At 41.6% G+C, this 27,319-nt stretch overlaps 1 protein-coding gene across 3 annotated transcripts in view; it reads right to left on the bottom strand.

Moving 5' to 3' along the window:
- Window positions 1-18,999, bottom strand: part of URI1 (URI1 prefoldin like chaperone) — a 62,112-nt gene extending 43,113 nt beyond the window's left edge. Inside the window, exons 1-2 of one of the 3 annotated variants that reach the window (XM_075940174.2) lie at window positions 18,585-18,999; window positions 1,412-1,446 (exon numbers count right to left, since the gene is read on the bottom strand). In XM_075940174.2, coding sequence (XP_075796289.2) covers window positions 1,412-1,446; window positions 18,585-18,656 — 107 coding nt within the window. In that variant the 5' untranslated portion in view covers window positions 18,657-18,999. Of the gene's footprint in view, window positions 1-1,411; window positions 1,447-1,948; window positions 1,973-6,233; window positions 13,247-18,584 lie in introns of those variants that run through there. The other 2 variants (XM_089781476.1, XM_006121204.5) reach the window with 2 other exon arrangements.
- Window positions 19,000-27,319: the final 8,320 nt, after the last annotated feature.

Raw genomic sequence — 27,319 nt, 5'->3', positions numbered from 1 at the left:
CTGTGAACTGCCATTTTCCTATCCTTCTCCATGAAAAACATCCAATAAATAGATAACCAAGGATTTGTTTTTTAAACACAAACCATACCCTACGAAAAACAAACAAAAACAAAAAAATCCCAGCCATTCTTATAGAAGCAAAACATAGGAACAAACTTTGTAAACTTTTTGTTTTGTAAAAGTTTAAACAGTGATGCTTTTTGTCAGCATTTTGGGGGAAAGAAGACTCCCAAAATGAGAACTTGTACTCTGGTCTAAATGAGTATGGATAAATTCTAAACTCCTGAAAAGTGTATTATGGAAATACTGACAAATTTAACTACCACAGCAACAGTGGCACCACTGTAATATCTGCCTTACTGAGAATTAATGTAGTCTCTGAATTTTAAACATAAGTGAAACATATTACTTTTAGATTATTTTCTACAAGCCAATAGTCAGAATCTAATATGATGTGTATAGATTGCCCTGATTTTTTTAACTCTTATCCACTGCTTGCAGCCTACGTGCATTTAAACTACAAACATTTGATATACACTAACTATAAATTATTTGCTTTGAGATCTTTCAGGCATGAAGAAAAAGCCTTGTAAAATAAATTTAAAATATTATATGCTTGATGATGTATAACCAAAGGTTTAATCTCACCACTAAAGGGGCAGTTGCTGTGATTTTGCAATAACCCTGCAGACAATAATCAAGACAGCTCCTGTTGTTCTCTCAGTAAAATCATAGTAAACACAGCATGGGTATATTGTAATTTGATATCTGTAAGATCAAATGTTGTATCTCACTAACTCATAATATTTCATTCACCATTAAATGTACATTTTCCTCAAATACCATATGAAACTGCTATTTACTAGGTATGTTTTCTACTATGGATGGATCAAAAACAGCAGCAAAGAAAAAATGCCTAGAGAGAATATTTTAAGTAACACTTTTTCCCTAAACATTATTGTAAAAATAATGAAGTTATATTTTCATGATATGCACATAAAATTATGTAAAATAAGCATGTGTGCTTTCTAATAGTAGTAATAGTATTTTAAAAAACACTCAGGAACAACTTCTAGATTGATTACACCTTTTTATCAAGTCAAGCAGTTCCAATATTCTTTAAACAAAACTATTTGGGCAAAAAAAATGGCAAGAGAAAATAGGCTATAGAAGAAGCAGATACACTAAGATTATTTGTGAGTTAGAGAAGTGATATTACAGGAAAGAAACATGAATTTTAAAGAGAGCACCCTACAATAAATCAGAGCTATCTCAAACTATACACCCAAAGTATACTAGTAGATTTTGACTAACATTGTTATAAAAACTGTAATTGCATGGTACTTTACTAAACCACAAATAGGTTACTTCATCTGTATTTTAAGCATGTAATCAAACATTTTTCACTTACCAGTGCTGGATTTTTTCTTGGCAGCTAGTGACCACCTGTCATTAAAACAGATAACTGCTCATGAAAAAACAAGGCTAAGCACACAGCTGCAATGTCAGTGTATCAGAAACTAGAACAGTAGCTTTACAGATTTGGTAGCATCTCTATATACATTTTTATTTGTCAGTGCAAAGGCATGTGAATGTTAGTTCTTAAGCAGCACACTTTATCACAACACTAATGCAAACAGATATCTGGAGAACAAATTACAGCTTTCCAATTCATATTTTGGTACAATACCGGCTGTATAACTATTAGGTGACACATGATATAAGATTACTAGTATTTTGTACAATCTACAGATCTATTTTCAATGTTACTTGTTTTGTAGGATAAGAAACCAATATAAATTATAACAAGATGCCAATGTAACATCCATGCTTATTCAGTTAAAAGAAAAATAAGCCCTGAAAATGTTTTTCTCTATCTACAAATGTTTTCACTTACAGTTTTGAAACAGTACACATTAATTTTGCAGTGTTTAAATGCAAAGTTTACCTCCATTTTCTTTTTAAAAGAAACAGTTATGATCTGAGCAGCTCACTTTTTTCTTCAAAATACAGGGTTCCCAAAGAAACTAAAAATTAATCAAATCAAAATATTTTAAGACTGTATACTTTGAAATATTAAGTTGAGAGAGTCCCTCAGTTTAGTAATAAGAGACACTATACATACAGTATATACAGTCAATATGATGCTGGTCTGTTGTACCACAATTGCATGGACATTTTGTTTAAATACATACAGAACTTCCTATAACACATTGATAAGTAAAAAGACAATTTCACTCAATTACATGAAATGCAAAGAGGCTATGAGGCAATTAAACATATCTAGACATCTCCTCAATATAACATTTTTCAGACATTTTGCAAATATATTTCTTACATGGACAAAAGAATGCTAACATTTGAAAGCAATTAAGAGGAAAATTTGCCTGAAATGGGAATAGGACTCTTTTGAGAGCTAAAAATTATTCAAATGTGTAAGGGCTGAAGATTTAGTGCTACATGTGTGGCCTCACTGCTATCATAATAACCCTACATGTTGGGACAAATTCAGCCATCCAGTTGGCTGTGCTTAACACCAAGGTTAAATGTCCTTAGGCACTGAAGACCTGTCATTTTAAATCCTAAATTTAATTTCTATAAAATAATCTTACCTAAAATATTTGCTAGTTTTTTTAAAATGCTAGGCACAAAGAGGAAGATTTCTAGATGATACATATGCAGAAAACCATATTATTAATCCATAATATACAAATCTAGTTTAAAATTAAGCTTCCCTTGTATGTCCCACACAGTAGCAACATTTCATAACAGTAAGTAATACAGAGAGTACTGTTTTTACAAGTAGAAAAATCAGATAAGATTATATGTACATATTTCACTGTTTCAGATTTGATAGATTGCAAAGCACACAACATAATTAAGTGCACAAAAATGTTTACAAAATCCTTCAAGGAAGTTCCTGCTTAATTGCCCCATTAAAGATGAGTCTACAAAAAAAAGAAAAGACAGGAAGCTTTCCATTCCCAATACATGACTTTCCATGCATGAAGTGAGCTAAAAGCACAAAAAGAAAAGCCCTGCAAACCATAAGAGCAGCATGTTCATTAACCTCTACATGATAATCCTTTCATAGCTGCATATTAACTAGTTACATATTCATAATCATTTTACATTATTTAGAGAACCTTCTATGAAAATTTCCAGGCTATATCCATTAGCTACAATGTTAAAGGTTACAGAAGATAGTCTACTTAATGTTTCCAGGAAGCTTTTTTAATTAGTAAATATGTAAATTGGGCTCATATGCTTTTTAAATTTAAAAAAAATAGGCCACCAGTAAAATAGCACATAGGCATATACTGTTTCCATCACCCATTAGACTCTTTAAAAAAAAAATCAATAACACCAATCAATTATAATTTCATTCTTTGATATAATCTTTCATGAAGAGATACTGAAGGATAGAACCAAAAACAAAACATTCAGTGGTCAGGATGAAGTGAGGGCTCTCTCAGAAGTGCTACAATGTACCATCTTAAATATGTTTTGTGTGTACTATTAGTATAGTAGGCTGAAGCATCTACTAAGCTTATGAGACAGCATTTTAAAAATACAGGAAAAGATCAACATTATCTACATGTCCTTTGCTCAAACACTCAAATTGTTCTGATACCAGTTGGTAATAGTACAGCAAAGAAACAACTAGAGGAAAAAATACATATACAGGTCTTTTGATTCTATGCTGTGCTCTCCTGTGCGTATATCTAGATTCACAACTTTATGAAGCTACTGCCAGGCTAAATAAAAATAATCAGCACATGGGCAAGTGAGTTAAAGTTCATTTTGTCTGGACAACAGCGCTTTACTTTTAAGAAACTGTAGTGTAAGTGATACCAATAAATCCTGATTTATTTCCCCTCCAGGCATAACAATATATGCATTTGCAAATTTATGAGGATATTAATGGTTTATTTGCATACTAAAATATTTAAAGTGTAGAGGGTTATTAAACTACACTTGCAGCAAACTTAACATTACCTAATCAAGTGTTCAGTTATTAAAACAGGATCTACTTGTGGAAAATACATTTCACAGTTTAAATGAAAAGGGAACAGACAAGTGTCTTGCTTCCTCCCTCTCCCCCAACAGTGATTTGTTGAAAATAATATTTCTCAAGATACTGATTCAATAAATATATATTTGATTTCAGAAGTGTTTGATGCCTGTCAGTTGGATCACTAAATGTGCCACCTGTTTGAAGAGTTTCTGCACTTTTATTTATTTTGTGGGTAGCCACAAGGGGGCATCATACTGTGAGTCTCCCCATTACGTACAGCAGACAATAAAACAGAGAAGCACAGCTTTTACTCTTATTTTGCATATTTTCAAATTGTCCCTCCATTATTTTAAATTCCTTGATTAAGAACTAAACTTTAAAAATTGAAAAATAAATGCTGGATTTCATTTTTATTATTTCAAGATATTTAAACGGAAAGTTTACATTGTTGCTTTTTAAATAATCCATTTTATGTTTAACCTTTTTTCCCTAAATTTGACAACTGCTACACCCTGATTTCCATATCACAGTTGAAAGATGAAGAGGTAGATATTGTACAAAACAGTGACAGTTGCTACTGTAACTGAAGTAGCAGATATGACTATTTTATAATAGTTCATTATTACTATTTTATTAAGATGGCATAGAGTGACTCTGCTATTTCACCCCATTTGGGATTATTATTTTTTTAAATTGTCTTTCTCTCCAACAGCACCAGTGTCTATTTTAGTGTTTCTCACAGTAGCACAATGAAGTTAATCTGCTGACTCTTACCTATTTTCTACAGCAAAATACAGGACTATGTAGCACTTTAAAGACTAACAAGATGGTTTATTAGATGATGAGCTTTCGTGGGCCACTTCCTCAGATCAAGTAGTGGAAGAAAATAGTCACAACCATATATACCAAAGGATACAATTTTAAAAAAATGAACACATATGAAAAGGACAAATCAAATTTCAGAACAGAAGGGGGTGGGAGGGGGGAAGGTGAATGTCTGTGGGCTAATCATTAGCCCACAGACATTCACCTCCCCCCCCATCCCTCTTCTGTTCTGAAATTTGATTTGTCCTTTTCATATGTGTTCATTTTTTTAAAATTGTATCCTTTGGTATATATGGTTGTGACTATTTTCTTCCACTACTTGATCTGAGGAAGTGGGTCTGGCCCACGAAAGCTCATCATCTAATAAACAATCTTGTTAGTCTTTAAAGTGCTACATAGTTCTGTATTTTGCTTCAGCTACACCAGACTAACACGGCTACATTTCTATTACTATTTTCTACAGGTTCTGAACAGCAGCAGAGCACACTAACATGCTTCTGATCAGTTTTCCTTTTGCTGAAACTAGGAAAACGTTATGAGTAAGCACTAATAATGGCAATGAAGTCATCTACTTACAGACACAAGGTGACATCACCGTACCTGTTACACTCAATTCACACTTCAATGGATATGTTCTAAACTATAAAAGTTGGAAATTAATTTTTTCAAATGAAAGTTTAATCTCTGCAGAAGGTGATATCTAGGAAATATTCCTGTTTGTTACAGGCAAGTGGGTGAGTGGATTTTCAAACCCTGTACATGTACACTTGCATGGGCAAATACTAACCCATGTACACATTATCCTAGTACCGTGCAAGGGACTAACTGGCAAAGCATCTAATCAAATGTTTGATTTGTATATGCACACAAAGAGTGAGTCACATACTAATTAGACTGGCACAACATAGATATGTTTAATAAAATTTAGTACTCTGAGATTAAGCATGACATACAATTAGGAGCCAAGAACTCAAGAGATATAATCCAGTCTCTGACACTGAATGCTTTCATTTGGCCTTGAGTAAATCATCTCAGTCTAAATTTCTTCATCTGTAAAATGGGGATAAATAATACTAATGTACCTACCTCACCAGAGTATTATGCTGATTAATTAGCTAATGACTGAAAAGCACTTTGAAAATGTAAAGCACTATATAAGAGGTAAGTAGCATTATTTACCACTTGAAAAGTAATCAGAATGTGATCAGATATGTAAGCAATTTGTGTACATGCTGTAATAAAATAATTTGTGACAGTTTAATCTTAAATTAGTTTGACTTGAAACATTTTCTTTCAATCATGTTATAAGGAAAACTGAGAGTATAGGACTCTTTTTGTGAAAGTGAAGGAAAGTAATGAGGTGTTAGTTGCAGTCTAATAAACCTAAAACCAATATTTTACCTTTAAGAAACTGGCCATTTGGGATTTTGCAAAGAACTCTGTCTTGACCTTGGTTCTGTGGTTCAGGTCCTCCCATGAGCAGATTACCATAATCTAGTTGTATAATGTTCTTTGCAACACAACTCAATGTAGAGTAGGGTCCAAGATACAAATCAAACTCATTTTTAATACTGATATACTTAGGATTATTCAGAGTTTAAATTGTTTGACTCTGTGTATGTGTATGTGAACATGGAAGTTAAATAAACTACATGCATGATAATTTTCAAGATCAAGACCCATTGGGCCAAGTAGATCATATGTGATTTTTTTGCCACACCACATAACAAAAAGACATAGCAAAACTGAATTAACTGATGAAATTGTAACAATTCAAAATATGACTAATAAATATTAAATATAATAAAACAGCTGGATGTCCAAATATTGAAGTAATTTCTTGGTAAAAATCAAGCAACAACAAGTCACAAGCAACATAAACATGTAAAATGAAATTTTAATTTTTCCTTAGGAAGCTATAATTTCTAATCTAAAATATAGCACGGGTGGAGAATGATATAAAGATTTCCCCTTGAGTCCATTTTCAATCATGTTTACCTTTTCAAAAATATTTCCAATTTTGATATTTCCAAAAACAAAATGGCACAACAAGAAATAAAATTATTAAAGCTCTTTACTCAGTGGTAAATGTTTTCATTTAATTGAAAGGCAAAAAGCACTGTTGAAATTTAATGTTCATTGCTTAAATCAAGTTATTGATTACAATACTGTATTTCAAAATTATTAATATAGTCTCAGTCCAAAGGTGTTTTTCTTGGCTCTGAGTTAAATGAGATGGGGCATAGCAGAGGAGAGATAATTGGAGGAAATTATGATTTTGGCAAGCATAAAAAACTCTAATAATAATTCTTAATTATGTCCAAAGCAAAAAAGTGAAAAACTAAACTTTCACATGTCAACTGTCCTGAAAGAATACAGGATTGGTTAAGTATCAGAAAATGCATTCAAAATTATTAATTACCAGGTAGATGAATGATTTCAGCAATTTCTAAATTTTTAGCAGAACCAATAAAAAGTCATGGAAGAGAAGGAATTATCTAGGGAGCAGGAGAAATCTCATACTCTCTGCTCAGTCTGACAGATATGAGGGGCTCCTTATTCTGAATTTTCTGGGCCAATTAATGTGAGTGAAAATATAACAATTTTTTAAAACTTAAAAAAACGTGACAAGTACCTTGTGCATGTGTATATGACCCGTGGTGCAGTCTGGATTTACACGGGGCTCAACACATGGCCCATAGGTGGGATCCTTTGAACATGGTTTCCACTGGGAACATGATCCACAATGGCAAGGCATTTCCCTGGCAGGGTGAGCACTGAAAGATGCAAGCAGATGGGCTGACTGGAACTGAGGGGTATAGAGTGTCAGTGTTTCTAGCCCCCAGGGAGAAGGTGCCAGGAGCACCAGGGCATTATGGGAAGTGCTGGCTGCTTAGCCTTGTGGGCAGAGCCTGAGAGGTGCTGACTGGCTTACACTGGCCACATTTGGGTCCGGCACCATGGGTTAAGGATTAATCTTTGTATTCATGCCCATCAATGTGAAAGAAGCTAGTTGCATATATTAGTATATGTATTTGCATGTACATGCAACCACACTTAAGCTGCAGCCATCGGCATGTGCTGGGAGTATCACTGTGGTTCCTGGGGCTTCCAAAGTTGAATAGCCCTGCTTTAACGAGAGTTCAACTAGTACTTTATTTTGGTTCGGGGCCGCCGACCTACAGAAAAATCAGTCGAGAAGCAAAGAACCCAAACAAATTCTCATTGATGTGGCCCCCAACTGAGAAGCGGAAAGACACACCAATATTCCCCTCGCACACCAGAGCCTAGGGGGACCCATGTTAGTAGATTTTGTGTGCACAAGCCCTGTGGGAGGGCTGAAGCACCAGCATGGGCTCTCCAGTGCTGAGGGGAGCCCTGAGGCTCGGGGGCCAGATCCAGGCAAGTCAGGGGCTGCATCTAGCCCCTAGGCCTTAGGTTCCCCAGCCCTGTCCTATAGGGCTAGGCTACCAAGACAATGGGAGAGTATTCCATGGAGGAGGCCTGAGATCCTCCATGGAGATACAGTGCCCAAAGAGTCGTCTGTCTGAATGGCTGATATTATGTAAGGAAAGGAAGGTCTGGGTTCATTAGTGGACTGGATGGACTACTTTTAAGAAACAGACCCTATACAGGCTCCCCCAATAAATAGCAGATAAAACAGCGGTATAATCTCTTTCCATCTGTGGCATGACACTCAGAAAGTACTGACTGCACACCTACAAGGTCCTGTGAGTGTGAGTCACTCTATGAACTGTTATCCAGATTTTCAGGGGGAATAACAACAGATGCTATGTTAATGGGGTCTTCAAAATCACATCGATACGAAATTTTATGTAACCTGAACAAATGTAACCTTTTCAACATATTAAAATAACATTAGCTTTATTGATAAAAAGTATGATACTATAACTCAGCAGAAGCAAACACTTAAATTACTGAAAGATCAGAAGTTACTACAGTGAAATTGGTAAGATTTTGATGAATGGCTCTGGCCATTCCATCTGTTGACATACTCTGAAAGTGAACCAAGTGCAATGATATTATGAGTCCTGTGGAAGCTTGAGTTTTTCCTACACTTCTAAAATTAAAGTGAAGCTGCTGTAATGCTTCAAAGTGCTCTATGTAAACCACCTCCACCAGGGGAGTAGCTAACATTAGTGGGAGCATGGCTCCCACCACTGGAAACTAGTTTAACTGGCCCTTTACAGCACTGCAACTAGTTGCAGGAGAGGGGGACATCATATTCTTGAGCCAGAGTTGCAGAACAGTAAATGGCAGTGTAGCCTTAATCTATCTACCATGGTGAACTGGTACACTGAAATACATAGGCAGAATACAGTCACAACCAGGATAAAGAAAAGCTGTTCACAAAACAGTTCAATTAGTTAACAGTTAATTAACAGTTTAATCAGTTACACAATTTAACCTGTGTTAAATTTACTTGTTTTCACAACTCTTTGATAGCACACTGCTAGCTTTCTGGAAACCCGTTTAGATGTGCTATATAGCACACAAAATTATGGGACATGTAGCAATCCCTTCTAACAGGTGCAGCTTTGGGCTGAAAGATTCCTTTCTCCATAGTATATTTTGCTATACATTTTTAAATGTTCACTTTCTCAAATAAGAGTGAGTATTAGTTAATCTTTTTAAACATCTGCTAGAATCAGAGCTAATATCTGATGCTATAAAATCAGCAGACGTTTAATTCCAGGATAAGGGAATACATTTCCCTGGGAATGTGAGAAAATCTCATGATTCATTCCAGTTATCAATTATTGATCAAAAGAAGATAAGACAGGTAACCAGTTGATCTAGAAGATCAAGAAAGCTTTGTACCTGATAGCCTCAGTCTTTTAGACAACTAGTGAATGTGGCCTTTTCTTCACAAACAGCACTTCAGAAAGCAAGAAGAGAATCACTATATACAGAAAAAGTGTCTGACAGGGTGCCTAGAGATTGAAGTGGTATTTGGACATATATATATTTTAAAAAAAGGATTCAATCACGTAATTCGTTGGAAGCTAAGCTAACCATAAAGGACATTCCTGAGAAAGTGATGCAGCAAAACAGATGCCAACAAAATTGGTCTGTCACTACTCAGCTTCATCTAGATACAAGTACCATTGGACAACAGGACTGAGAGTCCAGCATACTTAAAGATAATGCATTGTTCTTCCCACTGAGTAAATCTAATTGCTACAAAGATAATAAGCATATATATATTTAGACAATCAGTAAACACCTTCTCCCCTGAATTTATCAATATTCTGATTATGTAGATAGTTACTACCATTTAATGGGGCAACAAGGGAAGTGCCTCCCCTCTTTCAATGAAGCACAATAATGTACTTTCTAAGTACTTTACAATGGTAGTAGCTATTATTTTGGCATACTCTTTGTCATATATATTTTGGCTAATAAATATATATTTATGTATGTCATTACTTCCTAATATGAAAGTAGATATTTGTCATCAAAGCTTGTAAAATCTACATGCCCCTTATAAGAAAGAATCTTGCCCTCAACCGCAACAGGATCTAAAATCTGCTGAAATTGCTGATAGCCGTCTTCATTTTTAAAAAATATATTTCTAGAACTCATGGCTATAAAGATAAGCTTCCAACCATGAACTATGTATAAAGCAATACAGAGTCATTTTCTTGAATCTGCAGGCAGCTAGAGTGCCTCCACTGTATCAAAGGGCTAGTCTACACTAAAGCTAAAAACTGACCTAAGTTACTTAGCTGCACTTACAGCAGTTCTACACTGTGCTATGTCAACAAGAGACGTCGCTGAATTACCTCATGAGGAGGTGGAGTACAGAGCTTGCCTTCACCAGAATGACAGGAGTGCTGATTTAGCCTGAAGTACCAATAAGCTCAGAGTGAAAGGCAAAAGATTCTGATCATTATTATTGTTCCTGCAGTTCTGAAGAGTTCTGAAGCCATTACTAATTTTACAAATTTTGTACTGAGGATGTTGCCTGAAAAAAAACTGAAACAACAGAAGAGACAAAAACTGGAGTTACGCATAAAGGTAAAGGACAAACCAAAGGCAGAGGCTTCATCTTAGGCTATGTCTATACTGCAAGCCTCTTTCAAAAGAGGCTTTTTTGAAAGATACTTTTGAGAAAGAGAGTCTAGACTACAACCAGTACTTTCGATAAAGCAAGCCGTTTCTTCAAAAGAGAGCACGCAGGCAGTCTTTTGAAAAAGCACTGTTTGCATTCAATAACGCCTTTTTTCAAAACAGCACTTTCGAAAAAAGGCCTTCTTCCTTGTAAAATGAGGTTTACCACAGTCGAAAGAACGTGGTGGCAGTCTAGATGCAGAGGAAGTTTTTTCGAAAAAAGGCCACATTTCTACTGTTTTCCTCAACTGTTGAAAAACTGTAAATGCATCTAAGGCCATTACTCATACCATTTGAAGTTAAAGATAACATCATCTCTTATCAATTAAATGCAGAAGAGTAATCTGTCAGAGACATGTAACGTACATTGACCAGTAAGTTACATTAACAGGTGCCATAAAACCTCATGATATTTAGATGTTATGGTGAGTTGCAGAAGAGTCATTTTCCACCTCTTCCTGAAACGTGAATATCTTAAAAATCTATTCTTACTAAAACCAATAGGTCCAGACCCTCAATGGAATTTGCTAGATTACCCAAGATTGCATTTGTGCTCAACATGTCCCTTGTGCATCTAATTGGTTCTGTAAACATCTCCTATTTTGTAACAAATACATTGTGCATTCTGTATGGCAAGTGCTTAAGAACTGAACAAATCAGTCCATTGCAAATTAACTGTCTGCAAAATTATGACAAACAGTACAGAACACTCATCTACCTCTTCTCTCTTAGTAATCCACAATCAGTCATTGGGAATCACATTTATATATAAACTGTTAAATTTAAAATCAGGCTATAGAGCATGAGATTTTGCCTCTTTAAATATCTGCACGGTACTTCCTACAAGCAGTGGGTTTAACATAATATTTCTAACCAACAGGTACTAGGAATGTTAAGAGGCAGATAACTAATCAAGTAGTTGATAGGAATTTTTATCAACTACTCAATTAGTAGATAGGCAGAATGGCTCACGTCAGGTATAGGACCAGGTGTGGGGGAATGCAAGTAGTCAAGTCAACTACCCCCTTACATCTCTAACAGGTACTTTCAATCAAGCAATGATACATATAAGGGATGTAAGAGTGTAAACAAATGATCATTTAACCAATAAGCAGTTGTGTAGCAGTTAATGGTGTCCGTTACACTCAGCCTCCCAGGGAGATGGCTACCAGCTCTGCTCCTGGAGAGGTAGCTTCGCTGCCACATTTAGCAACCAGCTCCACTCCCTGTGCTATGGGCTCTGCAGTATAAAGCTGAGCTTTATACTGCAGAGTCTGAAGAAGTGGGCTGCGCCCACGAAAGTTCATGATACCAGCTACAAGTTTTGTTATTCTATAAAGTGCTACCAGACCATTTGGGTTTTTTTTTTTCTGTAACGGACTAACTCGGCTACCCCCTGAAGCTTCTATGTAACAACTGAAAGTTTCAGCAGTTACAGAGTTACTCTATTACACTATTTTTAACATCCCTAATATATATGTGGGGGGGGGTTAATAAAAGCATTCAAAACTTTAAACAGAAGTGATGCTTTCAGTGACAGTCTTTATTATGAAAATGACTAGATATTGTTCTATAATATATCCCCAAGATACATATTCTAAGATATGGTTTTCTTCAAGGTATCTTTAGTAGATGTTTCGGAAATTGCTTTTAATGGTTTGGCCTTAACACTACAAAGTGACAAGATGAAAAGTGTCCAACAAGCAGTTGGCTATTCTAACCAAAAATTAAAATCATTCTGCAACAGAGTTACTATACTGGGATGTTGTCACCACAAACAGGTAACAGTGGGACAGGAACATCCTGCTCTTTCTACATTGATAAACAGAAGAGAGGTCCTGGGTAGATGAAAAGGGATTCCTGTTATTGAAAAGATTGTGAGGTATTCGCTACACTTTAAAAGCCCAAAGTCATGCCTAAAAGAGTAAAAGAATGCAACATGTAACCACTTTACCGAGCAGTATGCATTCTGAAAATCAATCATGGTTCAAATAAAAATATTTTTGGTCTGGAGGTAATTAATATGGTATCTCATTATTTCCAAGCCTAGAGAGGAAAGCAACACAATATGGTATAAGGTTCAACCTAGTTCCTTGTTTCAAGTAGGGATGTAATAGTGTCGTCGATTAACCAATTAACGGATAAGTAAAGCTTATCTGTTAATGCTATAGACTAGGGATGTTATGTAACGGTTAATTGAATAGTCAATTAACCGCATTAATTCTTATCAGACAGTCAACTATTCTGTAGTCCCTGGGCAGCCCCTGTCTGGGGGGGGGGGGGGGGGTTCTGAGCTCTAAGAACAAGCACAAGCCAGAACTGAGCCAGGCTGCCTGCTCGCCTAGCTCTTAATACACTTTAAATGCAGAGCCACGGGCGGGGGGGGGGGGGGGGGGAGAGGTCCAAGACCCAGTGCAATCCTGGACTGAGCTGGGCTGCTGGCCAGCCTGCTAAAAAAATCTACTGGCAAGAGTGGGGGGGGGGGGGGAGAAATGCATGTAGTCTATAGCATTAACCTCTAAGTTTTTGCTTATCGGTTAAGCGGTAATCGACTATACTATTACATTTCTACTATAGACTACACACATCCTTGCCTCCTCCCTTCCTCCCCACAGGTTCAGGACCTACCCCTGCTGTGGCTCTGCATTTAAAGCAGGGTTACTTAATACGGGTCCTGCAGCCCATTTGTTTGTGGCCCGGGTTTGGGTTTACGCAGGGCTCAACATTTGGCCCGTGGATGGGATCCTTTGAACATGACCTCTGCTGGGAATACGCTCCACAATGGCGAGGCATCTCCCAGGCAGGGTGAACACTGAAAGACGCAAGCGGACGGGCTGGCTGGAACAGACAGGTACAGGGTGTCAGTGTTTCTAGTCCCTAGGGAGGAGGTATTGGGAGCCACGGGGCATCTGGCTGCTTAGTATTGTGGGCGGAGCCTGAGAGGTGATGATTGGCTCACAATGGCCACATTTGGCTCCGGTGCCCTGGCCGGGCAGCCCTGCCTCCATCCAACACAGAATGACGGACTTCCGGATGGGGACGTCAGCCCTGTGAGAATCCAGAACGTGGTTCCCAGTCACTTGACCTTTTTTACCTCTCCTGTTCGGCCTGACTCGCCCAGTTCCCTGCCTGTCGCAGGTTGAAGCGCTCTGGCTTGGAAACTTTTCTTTTTACTGTAAAATCTCTCCAAGAAACGCACAAGCTGAAGCTTCAAGATAAACACCCCAAATACTGATATATAATTTTATTTTTAATAAGAAACATTAAAAATGGCAACAAAGATGATATGCTTGTTGGATGAACATAAGGTTTTCAACCCTGTTCGGGAAATGGAATTTGCTTTTGCAGGGATAAATAGAAGTAAGTGTGAAAGAATCTATTTGCACATACATGCAACCACACTTCATTTGTGCCGTCACCATGTGCTGCGAGTATCACTGTGGCCCTTGGGCTTTCAAAGTTGAGTAGCCCTGATTTAAAGTGTATTAGAAGCTAGGCAGGTAGGCAGTCCAGCTCAGTCCCAGCTTGTGCCCGGTCTAGGAGCTTAGACCCCCACACAGACATGGGCAGAGGCAGCAGCAAAAGGCAACAGGCAGCCAGTCTGCGAAGAGAGCTGGTTTTTAAACTGGTTCCCCTCACAGACCAGCTCCTGCTTGGCATCATAAAGAGGCAGCAGCACAGTGTGTCAGGGGGCTCCTCAGGACTGGGGCTGGAGCACACTGGCTGCCAGCCCCACCCTTGGGGACTATAGAATAGTCAAGTAACTGATAAGACTTTATCTGAAGTTACTCGTCTATTCAATTAACCGATATTTAACATCCCTATCTCAAAGTGGCCCACGGACTCTGAGAAAGCTGCTAGCAAGCCACTCCGGGTTGTTTACTTACCAGCTCCAGAACCACGGTGCCTCACAGAGTTACTTTAAAGATGGATATACAATTTTAACTTTATGAAGAGACCGAAAGGACAAACAAAAAGGAATACAGATTACTGGCATGAAATACTCATGCTGATGGCGTTCTACATGTAGCTCTGATCATACAATGAGTTTGGCTGCAAATGGCAAACCGCAGTCAATGGGAGCCACGAGGCTCTGTGGCTACAGAGCCAATAAGTAAACAAACCGGAACAGCTTGTTAGCAGCTTTCTCAGAGTGGACCCATGGACCACTTTGAGAAACACTGAACTAATGGGAGTGAAGTTAAATGATTTATTTTTATTCAACATAAGTTCAGTCCTAAAAAAGGCATACTGAAACTACAGGCAGTCCCCGGGTTACGTACAAGATAGGGACTGTAGGTTTGTTCTTAAGTTAAATCTGTATGTAAGTCGGAACTGGCATCCAGATTCAGCCGCTGAATCTGGACACCAGTTCTGACTTACATACAGATTCAACTTAAGAACCCCAGGCGTCCCCAAGTCAGCTGCTGCTGAAACTGATCAGCAGCTGATTCCAGGAAGCCTGGGGCAGAGCAACTCTGCCTCGGGCTTCCTGTAGTCAGCCGCTGGTCAGTTTCAGCAGCGGCTAACTTGGGGACATCTGGGGTAGAGCAGCTCGGGTGCTGCTGGGTTGGTTCAGTAGCGCGGCCGCTCCTCGGCGCTACTGGACCAACCCAGCAGCACCCCAGCTGCTCTGCCCCAGGCGTCCTGATTCAGCCACTGCTGAAACTGATCAGCTGCGGCTGAATCAGGACTCCTGGGGCTGAGCAGCTGGGGTGCTGCCGGGATGGTCCAGTAGTGCCAAGGAGAGGTGCTGCGGGACCAACCGGCAGCGCCCCACCTGCTCTACCACAGGCCCCAGGCTTTGCTCCACATCTCCCTGGTCTGCTGGGGGGGGGGCACTAGCTGCGTCCCCCCCCAGCAGACCAGGGAGACGCTGAGCAAAGCGGCACAGGACCCGGGGCCGGACCCGCGGCCGCTTCCAGATCAGCTGGAGTATCAGCTGAAGCGGCCGTGGGTCCGGCCCCGGGTCCTGCGCGGCTTTGCTCCGCGTCTCCCTGGTCTGCTGGCTCCCGCAGCAGACCAGGGAGACGGGGAGCAGCTTTTCTCGCCCCGGAGGAGGCAGGCGGCGGGACCAGGCGTCCCGCCGCTCGAGTCCTCTGGGGTGAGAAAATCCCCGTTCGTAACTGCGGATCCGACATAAGTCGGATCCGCGTAACTCGGGGACTACCTGTACATAAAGATTGGTGTGGGTGTACATTTGTGTAAATCCAACAGTCAGAGTTGAGTGACAATGAAAATATATTAAATAATTTTTAAAGTATGAAATTTTCAAGTTATTTGACAAACATTATTTGACCACTTCTAATGAGAATATATTAAAAAATGTCGTAGGGCATTAGAACACACGTTGTGAAACATATGTGACTACTAGACTAGTAAAAGCACTATGCAAAATTTTATAGCAATAATATCTACTTTTAAGCTCGTCTCCAAGTAGAGTTTGCTCCAGTTTATGAAAACCATGAATATCTGAAAAGGAGGGTCATGATATAAATGAAATGTTCTCATCAACCTTAAAATTCATAACCAAAACCACTATTGTACTAGGATTATGTACAGCTTCCAATTCTTTATTCTACAGAGGCAGATCCCACTATATCTTCATCCTTACATTCCATTGTAACTAAGATATTAGCATCTCGTGATAATTTTCTACTGACGCTGAAGAGTTCAAATTTTTTTAGCCAATCTACAGAAATTATTTAAAGTTTCCTTATAATAAAATACAATTTTGGTACAGCAGCCTGAAGCTTAATTAATGGCCTCTTGGGTCTCTTTACCACTGAAGCAAATCTGCTTGCGAACAGTCTTAAACTTGCTTACTGAAGGGCCTTACCATGAACTGGGAATAATTCTACATGCTCCTGACAGGCATGCACTTACGCTCCATAACCAATTGACACTAAAGCACCACAGAAGCGTAATTCTCCATCACAGTCAACTACCCAGGAAAGTAATTGGACTGCAGAGAGGGTGAGCAGTTTACTTTCATCTAATGCTTGTATAAGAAGAGACCATTCAAAGTATCCCACCATATTATCCTAATTTTAGGCCATGTTAACACCATATCAATTTAGGTAGATCTGTAAATAATTATGTGGGTTTTTTCCTCCAAAGCCAGACATCTTGTTTATTGGCAATATTCCAGAAGACAATCAGGATCTATATCGTGTATATATTACTTAGGCTGACTACCTTCAGTGAAAGTGATATTGGTGGAAGCACCATACAGTAAAGGAACTAAGAGTTGTCTTTTATACCTAAATAGTTACTTTAAAGATGGATGTACAATTTTAACCTTATGAAGAGACTAAAAGGACAAACAAAAAGGAATACAGATTACTGGCATGAAATACTCATGCTGATGGTGTGCTACATGTACCTCTGATCATGCAATGAGTTTCATGTATGCAGCTACCTGTACCTAATTATCTAAAAAGTAGTCTCAGGACAGGGGGCTATCAACCCCAAAATCACATAAATCACCTAGTAACTGGATAAAACTAATCTAATCTTAAGAAGCAGAGATCTCCAAGTTTGTTACAAACCCATCTACAGCATGGAGTAAGGGCAGGCATTCCATATTCTAAGACAGTAAACTTTTTTTTAAAAGACATTTGATAGTTCGTATGTTTTAAACACAAGTCTAAAGTAATCAGTCTTTAAAATCAGGTTAATGACTGATTAGTCCCTAATGCCCTACCTATGCAAGTTAGTGCACAGGGGCAGAGACCTTATGGCACATATGAAGCTACACTGATTCCAGTGGGGCTCTGTGTGGACCAATGTGCAGACCTAAGGACATAATCATTTCTCCTATTAACAAAGAAAAAGCATCTGAGAGAATAATAATTTGAAAATCTAGTACTTCTATGCACCTACAATTACACCTGGACATAAAACCTTAAGGATGTTTGTGGGGGGGGGGGGGGGTGGCAAGAATTTACATAACAGATTACAATGACCCCAGGGGAGCCCACATGGTGCATCAGTTAAACATATGGGAATCTTCCAATCTTTCTTTAACGGTACTCTTTGGATTGAAAAGAAACACAAAAATGGCATTTGAGTAACATGGCTGCAACACGGGGCCAGAAGCCTGGAGGACGCTCTGCTTCAGGGCTGATAGTTCTTCTTTCACTTGGTCTACTGAAGAGCTGGGCCATTTGACGTTGGTTGATTTCAGCGCCACTCCACAAGCTAGGACGGGGTCCGGTTAGGAAGCAGACCTGCGTTAAGGCACCCACAGGCCTCTACCTCCCCCGGGACAAAACCGGTCCCCTGCCCCCCCCCCCCCCCCCCCCCCCCCTGCTGTTAGGCGAGGAGGCGATGAGGTCCATGGCACTACGGGGGGAGGTGCGCACCCAGGCTCCAGCGCTGCCTGGCTGCGCTCCGGCCAGAGCCGACTCCAGAGGGTCAGGGGGCGCCCCGGGCCCGCCGGAGAGAGGCGCTCCCCGCACACTCTCTCTTGCCGGGGCGGAGGAAGCGACAGCAACCGTTAGCGGGCCAAGGCTGCCATGGGCCCGCGACCTGGGCCTCCCCGGGCGCCTCCCCCCGCCGGGCCCCACGCTCCGGGCACCCCTCGCTGCTGCTCGGCCTTTACCTTTCCCTGCTCCTCTCGCAGGCGGCCCACCTGCGCGGCGCTGAGCGGCTGGGCCGGGCCGGGGGCCTGCATGGCCCGGGCGGGGCCGGGCTGGGCCGCTCTCCTCAGCAGGGCGAATGAGTCCTATAGAAATGTTTGTGCAGCGTGAAGCGCCGGCTCCGGAGCCGCATCCACGCGGGGGCCGCCGCCGCCTGGGCCCGGGGAGCCGCTGCCGGGGGAAGCATCTCACACTAGCATTCTGGGCCGCGCCGCCGCCTGCGCCCGGGACCCGCTGCGCCGAGGGGAGCACGAGCAGCCGGAGCCCCGCTGCCGCGCCGCCTCCTCCCGCCTGCTGCACTCTGGGTAGCCAGCCCCAGCGCCCGCGGGCGGCGAGCGAGCGGGAAGGTCCCCACCCCCTGCGCTGCGCCGCAGGCACCAACCCGAGCGCCGCTCCCGAAGCGCCCGGCCCCTGCTGGATCCAGTCGCCCTGGGATCGCGTAGCACAGGGCGCAATGGAATCCTTAGCCCCCAGATCGCACAGCACAGAGCCACTGGAGCCAAGTTCCCAAAGCCGCTGGAGCCCATCGTCATGGGATCCCAAAGCGCTGAGCCACTGGAGCCAGACTCCCAAAGCATGTAGCCTATGGATTCCATTGCCCTCAGATCACAAAAGAGATCAGTGGGATCCTACAGCCATCGGATCACAACTCACAGACATTCGATCGTATAGACATTCATTGACATTGAATCCAGTTGCCCTCAGGACACAGTGTCACAATTTCCAGATCTACTGGCTTCCATGACCCCCAAATCCCACAGCAGAGACTCACTGGGTTCCAAAACCATCAGATCACAAAACACAAATCAATTGGAATCAGTACTCATCATATTCAGAACTAGCACATTTACCCAGCATTAGTGGGGTCCTTAAAGAGGGGGATTCAGGGCAGGGGATTGGGGAGTTGGGGCAAGGAGGAGGGGGGGCAAACTTCATCCACCCAACCTGCTGCTTGCTGTTTCCCTTCCTGACCCTGTGAAGGAGCAAGAACAAATTGCACAGTTCATATGCCCTATGTGCTCCCCAGCCAGAGTGAGGAATCAACAAACTTGTCTCTTTTTTCCTGATGAAGGGGAACAGCCAGCAAATGAATCACAAGGTGTTGGGGGGAGATAATTTTGCCCCCACCCTCCCTAAATGGTGCTTGGGGCTGGGGCAATATGGGATGGGGGGAGGGATGCACCCCCAACTGGCCTCTTTCAACTGCCTGGTGATTCTATCTCTTTTCTGTATGATTTTCTAAGAAGCAATCCCATTACAGGTACATCCCATTTTCCTGGCACAATCAAACCCTTATGACAAGTTATGGTAAGAGGATGCTGTATGCCAATTTGGTGGTCCTAACTCTTACCATTTAAAAGGAGGTCCTGAACAGACAAGCTCTCTCAAATATATTGTAGATGTCTCACTGGATTTCAGGCCCACTCATTTTCAGAACCATGAGACTCTCCTGCCTCAAGAGAGCCATCAAAGTCTCAGAACCCAAAGCACAAAGTCACTATATTTCTATATCTGCTGCATCCCAAATTACAGATTCATCAAATACCAGAACAAAAGGGCTTCCAACAGCCCAAATAATGACAATACTGGGTCCCAGGCCTACTGGGTTGTACATCTGAAGCTTGATGTGTGGAGGTAGAAACATGGGGCTTGCAAGGGCTTTAACAATCCCTGTCTTCACCAAACAATTCAAGGATTTCCGTAATAAAAGAAACACTGTGTTGTGAACAAGAAATGGTCTGGTAGCACTTTATAGATTAACAAAACATGTAGATGGTATAAGCTTTTCATGTGAATAACAGTTCATTTATCTCACTTCGTTAAAAATGAATGAATATTGTCATGGTACAAAACTATTCACTGGAGTGATAGTCAACAGCTATTACTGTATTATTTTTTAATCTGTCTACCCCCATACCTAAAAAAAATTATCTACATCACTGCACTAGATTTATAATAGTAAAACCAGCAATGAGTGCTGTGGAGGCAGTGCTTGTGAGCACATAGAGACACACTGTGTCCCTCCCCCAAAGGGGCACACAGATATGCCAGCAGCAGCAGGCTGCTTCCGGGAGCAGCTTCTGGTCACAATTGGCAGGCATCCTACTTGAGCACCCTGCTGTGCTGCAGGCCAGAAGCCAACTCTGATAAACACCTCCCAGCTAAAGCCTGCACCTCACACTCCCTCTCACATCCCAATCCCCTGCCCCAGGTCAGAATCCCCTCCTGAACTCAGAGCCCCCACATCCCGCACCCACTCCTGGACTAGGGTTGCCAGGTGTCCGGTATTGTACCAGACAGTGTGGTATTTGCGCTCTCTGTCCGGTAAAAATAAAATCAGAAAATACCGGACATGTGCAATGTCCGGTATTTTCTGATTTTTCCGGCTGCGCACCGGACGGAAGCCTGGTGTGGGCAGGGGAGCAGCTGGGAGTCCCAGATGGGAGGCGGAGCTGCGATTGCCGCCGGTAGCCCTCAATTGGTTGAATTAGAGGAGGAGGAGAAGCCTCCTTCTTGCTCGTGCATCGCCGGGAGCCTGCACGGGACAGGCAGCAGGTGCCCGGGTCAGTCCTGCTCCTCGCCGACCAATTTGCTCCCTCCCCTTCCCGGCCAGCCGGTTCTCCCCCACTTCCCCTCCTGATCTTCCCCGGCCAGCCCCCCTGCACCCTCCCCAGCTCTGCTTCCCGCTGGCCCGTTCCTCTTCCTTGTCTCCCCCAGCCAGCGCCGCTGCACTCCCTCCCCCCCGCTGCCCCACGCCAGCTCTGCTTCCCGCTCCCCCTTCCTTCCAGCCACCCTTGTGGCCTCCAATTCCCCCCAGCTGTGCTTCCCGCCCCCCCCTTACTCCCCGCCAGGCCTGCCCCCTTCCGACCGGTCCCTCCTCCCCCGATATCCCGTGGCCAACCCCGTTCCACCCGATCCCCCCACGATCAGCCCTGCTTCCCGTTGTCCCCCCCCCCATCTCCCCTGGTCAGCCCCGTTACCACCCTCCCCCCTTCCTGGCTAGCACCGCTGCCTTCCTGGCCGGGCCCCTTACCAATGAAGCATGTTTGGAGGGTTTTTTTTTTTTAATAATCGCTAGGTTCTCTGAGTTTTTTGTTGTTTTTTTTTTGCTCAACAACTTCGGTGTCCCCCTCCCCCCCCTTTTTTTTTTCTTCAAAATTTTTTCCCAGTATTTTTATTTTTGTGGGAGGTGGGTGTTCGATATTTTTCTTTCAGCGATCTGGCAACCCTATCCTTGACCCAAATCCCTCCTGCACCCAAATGCTTTCCCAGATCTCCATTAAAATAATAGAAATGTGTGGCCTTACCAAAATTTATGGAATGCCCCTCACCCCCATGAAAATAACTCCCACCCCTAGTCTAAAGAGACTTGATACAATAATACTATCTTCCATGTATATATTGTAATGATATTTTATCCTGTCTGTGCACAGTGTTTTACATCAGGTATATCATACTCAATAACAATAAACATCAGAATTCCTGCCCTAAACAATTTACAATTTCAAGGCAAAATCCTGGCTCCATTCAGGTAGTTTTCCATTGACATGAATGGGGCCCAAAGTTTGCCCTCAATACATTTAAAAAAATGTGGTATGGCTATTGAGGAACACAACACATTTTACAAATTCACTGGGGCATTTAGTCCACCATTGAAACAGTCACCTACTGCTAATAGAATGGGGCAGCAGTTCAGCAACTCACAACAGCACTATACACAAAAGTTGAAGAATAGCAAAACCAAGCATCTGAAATGGGATTTGGCCAAAACACTGAGATTAATTCCCCTCCATTTCTGTCAAAATCTCAGATTCTATGTCAGGGGTGGGCAATAAGCAGCCCATGGGCTGGACATGGTTCACCAGGGTTAATGCTTTATTTAGCAGCGCATCCACAGATACGACCACTCACAGGTCCCTTTTGGAATACAGTTTGCCGTTCCCTCCCTTCTTAGGGCTGTGGGAAGTGGTGAGGGCCAGGCTACCATTTCCTGCAGCTCCCATGTCCTACAATGTTTAATTTGTCATTTATTTTTAATTGGAGAATTACTATGCAAGATTTTTAAAAATAGACACAGTCCATACTAGACCGTGAACTAAAAGCTACAGTTTCATATGCAAGGAAAAAATCACAAGGGTTATCCTAAATTTTGCTCAGGGAAAAGTGGGTAAAATGGAGTGATAATCATTATTTTACAAACAGACGACAAAGAGCTTTCATCATAATCTTTCCCCAGTTAGAGTCAGTGCCTGACTCCCCCTTTGCCATTTCTTTTTTGTAGTGAGTGTCAATTTGCTCTAGCTTCTTGACCAACTTCTAATTCTGAACCACAGCCAACTACTTCCATATCCTCCCCTTTTCCTTGCCTTAAGTTTCTTTTTTCCTCTCCTTTGGTTCCTCTCAGCTAATGTCAGACAGCAAGGAAGTTTGGAGGCACCACAAGAACATCACAATGAGTTCAACTAACTTTGTACAGCCCATTAAGCAACAATTTTTAGGAATGTATTCCATTACTATAAAAATGAGGAGTCCTGTGGCACCTTTCAGACTAACAGATTTATTTGGGCATAAGCTTTTATGAGTAAAACCCACTTCATCAGCAGTATGAGCTGACAAAGTGGTTTTTACCCACAAAAGCTTATATCCAAATAACTTTGTTAGTCTTTAAGGTGCCAGAGGACTCATTATTTTGGCAAACACAGGCTAACAGGGTTACCCATTACTGTATTTGGTTGGTCGGTTTGGTTTTCATTTTTAGTGTGTTTACAATGAGGTTTTTATTGTTTTATTTAGATTGCTGAAACCCAGCATGTGCTAGGCCTAGGTTCTTAACCTAAGACTTTTTATGGCTAGATGGAAGGATGTATCCTAAACTGAGATGTAGAAAAGGTTAACAACCAATGTTCTAGGAACATTCCAAACACAGATGAAGACACAGTTCCTGCCCAAAGAATATACAATTTCAAAACAACGTATTCGCAAGAATATGGATCAATCTTTTCCTATATAGGCTGAACCTCCCTGTTCTGACACCTGCGGGACCTGACAGGTCCCAAATGAGGGAGTTTGCCAAACCAAGAGACGTCAATTCTGCTCCCCTCTTCCCCCCCCCCCGCCCTCGTCCCCGCCCCTGCACAGCCCAGCTGCCAGCCCCTAGCTGCCCCCACTCCTGCTACCGGCCCGACTGGCTCCTGGCAGCAGCAGGACTGCTGGTCCCCCTGGTTTCAGACCCGCCAGGCTCCCGGCCCCAGCAGGGCTGCAAGCTGGCAGCCCCCCCCCCCCCCCACACACACACACACCACCGCCACCACCACCACCACTACAACTAGTGCAGCCATGCTTCAGGCTCCAGCAGGGCTCCCAGCTGCTGGCCCCTCCTGCCGCGAGCCTAGCCAGGCTTCCAGCCCTAATAGGATTCCCTGCCACAGGGCCTCTGGCCTGGAAACCTGGATGTTGCCAGACCAGATAGTCCAGGTTTAGAGAGGTTCAACCTGTACAGGTACTAGCTATATAGAATTTTAAACAATTATTCAGGAGGAAAACCTCAATTTTTAGCCAACATGGCCTGCAGTATTCCAAATGTAATCAGATTATTAGACTTCTAAAAGGGCTGAGCTCACAACATTAAGGCCACTTGAAATTTAGATGGGGACCTACATGTATTTTGGCAGCTATAGATGTGGGGAGATTGCTTGGAGAACTTTGAATGACCATGATGCTTCAGAAAGCAGCTCACTAGCTAAAGGATCCGTCCTTTCTAGTTTTAAATACTTTATGTAAATCTTGTAGCCTTTCTAAATGCTCATATTAAGTAGCTTCCTTTTAATCTGCTTAGTACCTCTCTTGAACATTATTAGAAATATTCCAATTAAGTAATCAACATTCTCATCAGAGGCTCACTGATACACAACACACACAAAAATGGGTATGAACAATTTTTAAATTCCTTAGAAAGATCCCTTTTTATTTCACAACTTGACCTTCAGGCAAACCAGAGCATTAAAACGTTTTTTAAATTTTACATTCTAATCTTTCTTCAGTCATAATAGAGAACAAAAGCAGCATGAAGTAAGCAGAGGAGCCACAGAATGGGAAGTGTATGTCACCAAACACCATTTTACATCTGTTAAATACAGTGAAAAAGCATGCAAACAGCTCCATGTGTGCCAATTATGCAGACTTTATACTAGTAGGTGTGCCATTAATCCATTGTTTAGAGTTCTCAAAATGTATTGCATTGAATGGTTTTGGCAACTGGGCCAATTAAAAGGGCATGTCATTTATCAGAGTAGTAACTACATAGATTCTGTTGTATTAACTAAAATGTGGGATGGTTTGCTGGACCCTTTTGCCTTTTGCATTTTATATGCCAAGGAAAAATGTTTTAATAGTGACAAACAGATGGTATACATCATTTGCCAAAGAGGAACAAGAAACATGTCTCAGGGCTAAACACTGTGTGGATTTATAAGCTATACAAAATCACTATCATCAGTGGGACTGTTTGGGGTATAATATAAACACTCTAATTGCAGAATCTCTGTTACTGATGAGATGGGTCAAGTCTCCTTAGGATTCCTTTTACTGCATTGTTAGCTCAAGCTCATGTTTTGCTTCTACCCCAACTCCTATCCACACGTAAAAATGTCTAGCTCGAGTGAAGTGGCGCTTTTACTCAATGTAGCTCGTCCATTTATGGGTAGACTGAAGTCTGAATGCTGCTGATGCTCAAGCCAGTAATGTAGTCAGAATATAACAAGTTGCAATACTCATCATCTGCTAAACCAATTGCTCTGTGCTGCTAATCCAGTCATTGTGCCACAACAAATTGAAATGAAGATGTCTGAACATGCTGCTGCAAGATCTCAAACACAACATCTTACATGCTCACAATGGCTATCAAATTAAGCAAGAGATTTCTATATGCCTCTCTTCATGGAGGCTGTGTCTAGACTGCTCCCCTTTTGCGGAAAAGGGATGCAGATTAGACACAGCACAATTGAAAATGAAGCGGGGATTTAAATATTCCCCGCTTCATTTGCATGAACATGGCTGCTGCTTTTTTCCGGCTTGGGGCTTTGCCAGCAAAAAGCACCAGTCTAGACAGGGATCTTTCAGAACATTAAAGTCTTTATATACCTCAGTCGTGATCTAGTTCGGGTTCCTTCTCCTTCCCGGTTCCAGATCCATGTTCGTTCCTTGTGTTCTGTGAGACGGTTCCTGGTATGCATGTTGTATGTTATCCTGTTAGTTTGTGAGTGATTGAGAGTGATTGAATAGTGTGTCCATCATGGGTGTAGATAGTAGTTGTTCTGCCTTTGTGGGGTAGTTACATGTGGAGAAGTACCATGTTAGTGGTTATAGCCTAGTGCAGTGTTAAGTACTAAGGGTATAGCTTTTCCACCGCTATATCAGATTACTAGTGGAGAGCGGAAGGTTGTTCGACACAGTGTCCAGACCACTACACCTGCCAGGCCGGAGGATCCTGACAGACCAGAGTTGAAGAGCCTTGGGATACTGTCATGGGATCACCTCACCGTTCCTCTGCTGAGGCTTTATATTAGCCAACACGTTTGAGGTTGTGAGCACTGAGACCTGTCTATTCAATTCAGTGAATGTAATGTATACCCCTTTTGTATTGGGGATATACTGTCTTCTTTCTCTTCGGGGTTAGGGTGGGACTTATACTCAAGGTTGATATTTTACATGTTATCATTTCAAATTATTCAATATATGGTTTGGCCCCATATCTCGACTCTGACTGTTTTATTTCAAAACCAACTACCAGTGATAGATACGGCTTCGGGCATTCCCTTCTTCTTGGACTTGGGACAGTTAACATCTCCAAAAGTCAGGGCGTGCCTAATTAGAACACTAAATTAATTTTTACTGCGTCCCAGGGTAACATAGCTGACTGCAGTATGTAGATCCTAACTTTGTATTGATTTCAAATAGAATGAAGAACCAGCACCTGAAGGGTTACAGTTGTCTCATCAGACTTACTCTAACCCAGCATCTTAATCGTATTCTGGTGTTAGCTCTTTTAATAAGGTCTCTTTTTGACCCCTTAAGGAGCTTCTCTTGATGGTTTTACTACATAAAAAACAATCTTCCTAGTTGCTGTTGCATGGTAGAAAGGTTAGTGAACAACGGGTAAACTTTGTAAAAATAACTCTGCCTTAGCTTTGCTAACAGATTTGGGATTTCTCCCCATTCTCTCAGTTTCATTTTGAAAAAGGTTATTATTATCTCTCCTTTCTGCCATTCTGAAAATCCTCAGGGGCACAACTGGGATGTGAGATCAGTCTTAAAGAGCTACCATCAAGTTTGTTAATTCTAAAAAATTGACCTACCTTGGGAATGGCCATATAGTGCATTTTCCAGGTATGTGCTTTCTTTATTCTAAAAACAACGAGTAGTCCTGTGGCTCTTAAGTAAAGTAAGTTGTAATGGGATAAGAGGGCAGGTCCTCTCATTGATTGATAACTGGTTAAAAGACAGGAAACAAAGAGTAGAAATAAATTATCAGTTTTCAGAATGGAGAGAGGTAACAACTAGTGTCCCTAAAGGGTCTGTACTGGGACTAATCTTATTCAACCTATTTATAAATGATCTGGAGAAAGGGGTAAACAGTGAAGTAGGTAAAATTTGCAGATGATACTAAGCTGCTCAAGATCGTTAAGACCAAAGCAGGCTG

The sequence above is a fragment of the Pelodiscus sinensis genome, chromosome 12 (assembly GCF_052426305.1).
Source record: "Pelodiscus sinensis isolate ZL-2025 chromosome 12, ASM5242630v1, whole genome shotgun sequence".
Lineage (NCBI taxonomy): Eukaryota > Metazoa > Chordata > Testudines > Trionychidae > Pelodiscus > Pelodiscus sinensis.
The sequence above is the reverse complement of the archived record's forward strand: the minus strand, read 5'-3'. Positions and strand labels throughout refer to the sequence as shown.